The sequence below is a fragment of the Cannabis sativa genome, chromosome 8, assembly GCF_029168945.1.
Source record: "Cannabis sativa cultivar Pink pepper isolate KNU-18-1 chromosome 8, ASM2916894v1, whole genome shotgun sequence".
NCBI lineage: Eukaryota > Viridiplantae > Streptophyta > Magnoliopsida > Rosales > Cannabaceae > Cannabis > Cannabis sativa.
The window spans coordinates 31,521,288-31,526,209 of NC_083608.1; the positions used below are offsets into that span (position 1 = coordinate 31,521,288).

The 4,922-nt window shown below is 25.3% G+C and overlaps 1 protein-coding gene across 1 annotated transcript; it reads left to right on the top strand.

The window, feature by feature from the left end:
- The first annotated feature begins 2,387 nt into the window (after window positions 1-2,387).
- On the top strand, window positions 2,388-4,585 carry LOC115701314 (glycine-rich protein DC7.1-like). Its single transcript, XM_061102776.1, has 2 exons — window positions 2,388-2,534; window positions 3,692-4,585. The coding sequence occupies exons 1-2, from the start codon at window positions 2,420-2,422 to the stop codon at window positions 3,925-3,927; spliced, it is 351 nt and encodes a 116-aa protein (XP_060958759.1). The 5' UTR covers window positions 2,388-2,419; the 3' UTR covers window positions 3,928-4,585.
- The last annotated feature ends 337 nt before the right edge of the window (window positions 4,586-4,922 follow it).

The window sequence follows — 4,922 nt, forward strand, 5'->3', positions numbered from 1 at the left end:
GTTAACGGGAGATCAAACCTAATCGTTAAATTTAACAGAATATTTTTTTATTTTTAAGTATATTCTGTTAAACCAAGAAATGCCGTTAAATAGACACTTTTAATATATAAAGATATTTTGCAATTTAACTAAACTTTTGACATTCTGAAAGTAAAAAGAAAAAGAAAACTAGAACTATACTTTCGGCGCAAATAGTTTTTGGAAAAATTTCAAAATATTTATAAATAATTATTATGACACATTTAAATTAGGAGAATTTTTAAAAATATTTTTTTTTTGTTTTAATTATAATTTTACGATTTAAAATTTTTATTTATAAAATACACTTTTAAAATTCTAAAATTATAAAAATATACTTTTATCTAGTAAGAAAATAACTCAAAATAATGAGAAAACTAACTTTAGGACAACTATAAATCAATTATAATACAAATATAAATAATTAATAAAATAACCCAAAGACAGTTTATTGTTTTTAGTGAAAACTATATTTTTGCAATTAAATAGTTTAAAGCGTAAAAATGAAAAAAATTATGTGTTAACACATTTTTGTAATATTTTTTTTTTCCAAATAATTAATCAATTATATAAGAAAAAATTTAAATTATACACTGATTAGATGTAATAATAATTAAAAACTTCTAATCACACAACCAAAATTAATGTAGTCTTATATATACCGTACATTTTTATTAGGGGTGTTTATCCAGTCTAATCTGTATTATTTTACTCAAATTGCATTCGATCTGCACATGGCTGAGCTTGAGATTTAGCGGACCATAGGAAAAAAATACTTTTGGGCCCCTATTTAGAAAAAAATTTAATATGTTTCAAAATCAAAAAAAAAAATGTACATTTTCAAAAGGGAATAATTTTTTTGGGGCCTTGCGCTAGGGGGGTCCTAGGCACAGGCCTAACCCACTTATGTTCAGGGCCAGGCCTGGATCCGCACTAAGTGTGGATTTCATATTTTGATCTAATATATTTTGCATAATAACTCAAATCCAATCAAATTTAATTCGCAAAAGTGAAGATTGAATCGGTTATTTTTGAATTGTTACTTTTTAATATTGAATTATTTAATATTTATTATTATTGACCTTGCTTTTAGCCAACGACAATGAGTATTAATTGTAAGCGATTAATGATATAATTTAGATATAATATGATAAGATAAATAAAGAACACAGAATTTTTAAAGAGATTCGGCCCCGAGCAGTTCGGTAATAGCCTACTCTCCTTGATTTGTATTGACTTAAGAACAAAGAATGCAATGATTCTTTCCTTAAAGCTCTTACAACGATATCTCTGAGTATATACTCTCTTAGATAATTCTTTCGACCCTTTGCCCAGTGAGATTAGATCACTATCTATAGGACCTTGAGCTTGAGGGAAAGTTTCCCTTTTGTTTACAATGTCTATAATTGGTAAGATTACACATTAAATATAGAATACACTGATTGAGGGATTTTGACAGCTTGCCATATCTCTGTGATACGATCCCAGAGCTATAGAGATTGCTTTTGTGAGTCACAATGCAAGTGCTGAAGTTGCTATGTGTTGGCATGCTGTTCGGATTGTCCACTGCTCGGCTAAGAAGACTTTGTCCGTGGAGATATGTTCGGTGCTATGTTCGGAACATCTTTTTCGGGCAAATTATGGGGAGTCGATTCCACGTGTCACCAACCTGTGATGCCACGTCAGAGTGCTAAAATTGCGATAACAATTATGAAATAATTTTTTTTTCACATAATTAATAATAAAATTAAAGAAATTAGTGTTATTTTATGTCTTCAAGAATAAATTAAAAAAAAAAATGAAACAATAAATAAAAAATTCAAAGGAATACGAAAAGAATGTACGTACAAAGAAATGTTAAATTTCGTTTAGGTTATATTTTTCTTATAAGTTAGAATAAAATATACATTTAATTTATTAGGTTTTGAAATATATTTGTATGATATGTATTAGATTTTTGAGTTATTTATTTTTTCCTTAAAATATTAATATTATATATAATTTTTTTAAAATTAATATAAATATGTGGATGGATTGGATTAGATTAGATTAGATCGCTTACTTTTACATATCAACTAACATTTAATTCGCATAAGTGTGAATTTTAAAATTTTTAATTGGATGTCAATTAAATTAGATTGAGTATTTTATATATAACACGACAGGGTGTACCAATATATTGGAGAGTGTACTCAATAATTTTCCTATATTGTATATCTAGGAAATTATTTAATTTTGTGTGGATATTATGGGAATTAATGATTTTAGAGTAAATGATTCTCAACTCCATATCTTTCTTCCTATGCCTCAGTCAGTCTATAAATACAAATAACAATTGCTTATTTTTTTTCATATCCTTCTCTGTATACATTACTATTATTTTCTTAAAAATTGAAAAAGAATGGGCTCTAAAACTTTGGTTTACATTGGTCTTTTACTTGCTATTGTTCTTTTCATATGCTCAGATGTAGCAGCCAAGGAACAAGCAGACATTAATGCCGCAGAAAACAAAAATGGTAAGCTTTTATATGTAAATATACATTATTATATCTATTCTATATAAAATGTGGTTATATAACATAATTCTTGGTTTATGAGAAATTATTGGTTAACTTTTTTTTAATAAAAAAATAACAAATTATTAGATGTTGCCACGTAAAGAGTCAGCATCATGTAGTTAGTTAAACTTAAATATAATTAATGCACCCAAAGTGTTGCAATTAATAATAAATTTGTTCATATTGTTTATTTTTTTATTAAAAATTATTTTCAAATTTTGATATTTAGAATTAGTTAAATTTTAAATATTATTTTAAATTAAATTTGATTGTTTTGATAGTTTAACTAGATGAGCATTTTCATTAATTGTGAAGATAAATTTAGGACGAATAATAATTTTTTTTAATTATTATTACAAAGTATAATAGTAATTTTTGTTTTTATTTAAATCACAATTTTGTTTTTAAATTTCAATAATTATTACTACATTGAATATTATTAATTTTAAAATTATGATATTAAAAAAAATTAAAAACTAAAATAAAATTAACATACGTGACTTGGCACGTAACATTAATCTAGTTATATATATATATATATATATGAGTGTGATATTAGAAAAATTTTAATTTTTATACTTAATGTTTATATTTAATTAAAAAATTCTTTTATTTTTACATTACACATGTATTGTGTTGGAGTTGTTTCATAAAAAAAAAAAAGGTTTTCCGCAAAAAATGTAAAAAAAGTTTACTTTAATTTAAATATTTTTATATAGTGTAAAAAATGTTAATTTTTTATATAATTTTTATTTAAGTAATTAAATTAAATATAAAGTTTAAATTTCTCTTTTATTATTCACAAACAAATCAAATTTAATAGTTTAATATTTTTAAAATTAATATTTATATGTAAATTTTTTTAGTATAACCATTCATAAGTTTTCCATATAATTATATATGCCTACTTACTATGAATTTGCAACACTTTTTAATTTCAAATAAAATTATTTTTAGCAGTACTATATAATTTCTTAATGTCATGAGGAATAGTTGTGCAATTGTGCCTTAGATTCATACTTAATTTGCTAAAGAAGTGATTAAAATAACTAGTACTAACTACTAAAACTTTTGCTTATTAATATTAAATCACACATGACTTATCAATATTATAGTGGATGCCACTCCTAATGAGGTAGACGATGCAAAATATGGTGGGAATAACGGTGGATATCCCGGTAATAGAGGCGGGGGTGGCCGTAACGGTGGCTTTTCAGGTGGCGGTAGCAGAGGAGGTCGTAGTCGTTGCTACCACAGTTGCTGCAGGTGGAACTACAGAAGAGATGAGTGTGTAAGGTGTTGTTCTTACGCTGGGGAAACTGTAATAACAGAAGCCAAACCTCACAGCTAATAGTACAACAAATATGCGTGTGGAAGCTTTGGGTTTTGTGGCTATCTAAGTTTAGTTCTTATAAAGGCATGAATAAAAATCGTTAATAAAGGGATATTTTATTTAAGGTAAATACAATTTTGGACCCTCTGTTTTACAAAAGTTACTAATTGGACCCTGTGTTTTGTTAAATGATAAAATGGACCCTGTATTTTCTAAAATAGTACAAATAGAACCCTGAATTGATTTTTTGTCAAAATAAAGTTTAATTATAATCCGATCTAAAAGTGCTATGACAAAACTGTTTACATTTTTTGTATCTGTTCGTATTAAGCATTGTCTTCAAGTTAGTTGTATTAAAAAAAAGTTGTCAAAAATTAAGCTCAGGGTCCTATTTTTACTATTTTAGAAAATACAGGGTCCATTTTGTCATTTAACAAAACACAGAGTCCAATCTGTAACTTTTGCAAAACACAGGGTCCAAAATAGTATTTACCATTTTATTTATCTCACCAGCTTTGCCATGTAATAATAACGATCGATCTACTGTTTTTAATTTACTATATTGTACAAGTTTGTATGATTGAGGCTTTTAATATTATGAATTTCGTTTAGGAGCAAAAAGGAAATTTAAAATTATGAGTTCCGTTTTGTACTCAAAGCTCGTGTGATTTTGTTACCAATTCTCTCGTCGTATTAAGTCTTATTGTATTGTATTATATTGATTTGTATTATATATTATATTTTTATATAATATTATGTTAAACTTTAATTTATAGTAAAACATTATATATTTAGGTGTCCATAGAAATTAATAGTACCACATATAGTTTTATTTAAAAATATTGTATAAAATACAATTTAATATAATATTATACAATAAATACGGTAACAAAACCCTCAATGTTTTACATATTGAGATCCAAAAAATAATGTTTACATATTAGATATCTTACATTTTTATCAAAAAAAAAAAAAAAAATAATAAAAAAAGAATATCTTACATTCTGTCTTTT

Coding starts and splice junctions, on each gene's coding strand:
- LOC115701314 (XM_061102776.1), top strand. CDS start 2,420: ATGGGCTCTAAAACTTTGGTTTACATTGGTCTTTTACTTGCTATTGTT. Junction 2,535..3,691: donor TGCCGCAGAAAACAAAAATG/GTAAGCTTTTAT, acceptor TCAATATTATAG/TGGATGCCACTCCTAATGAG.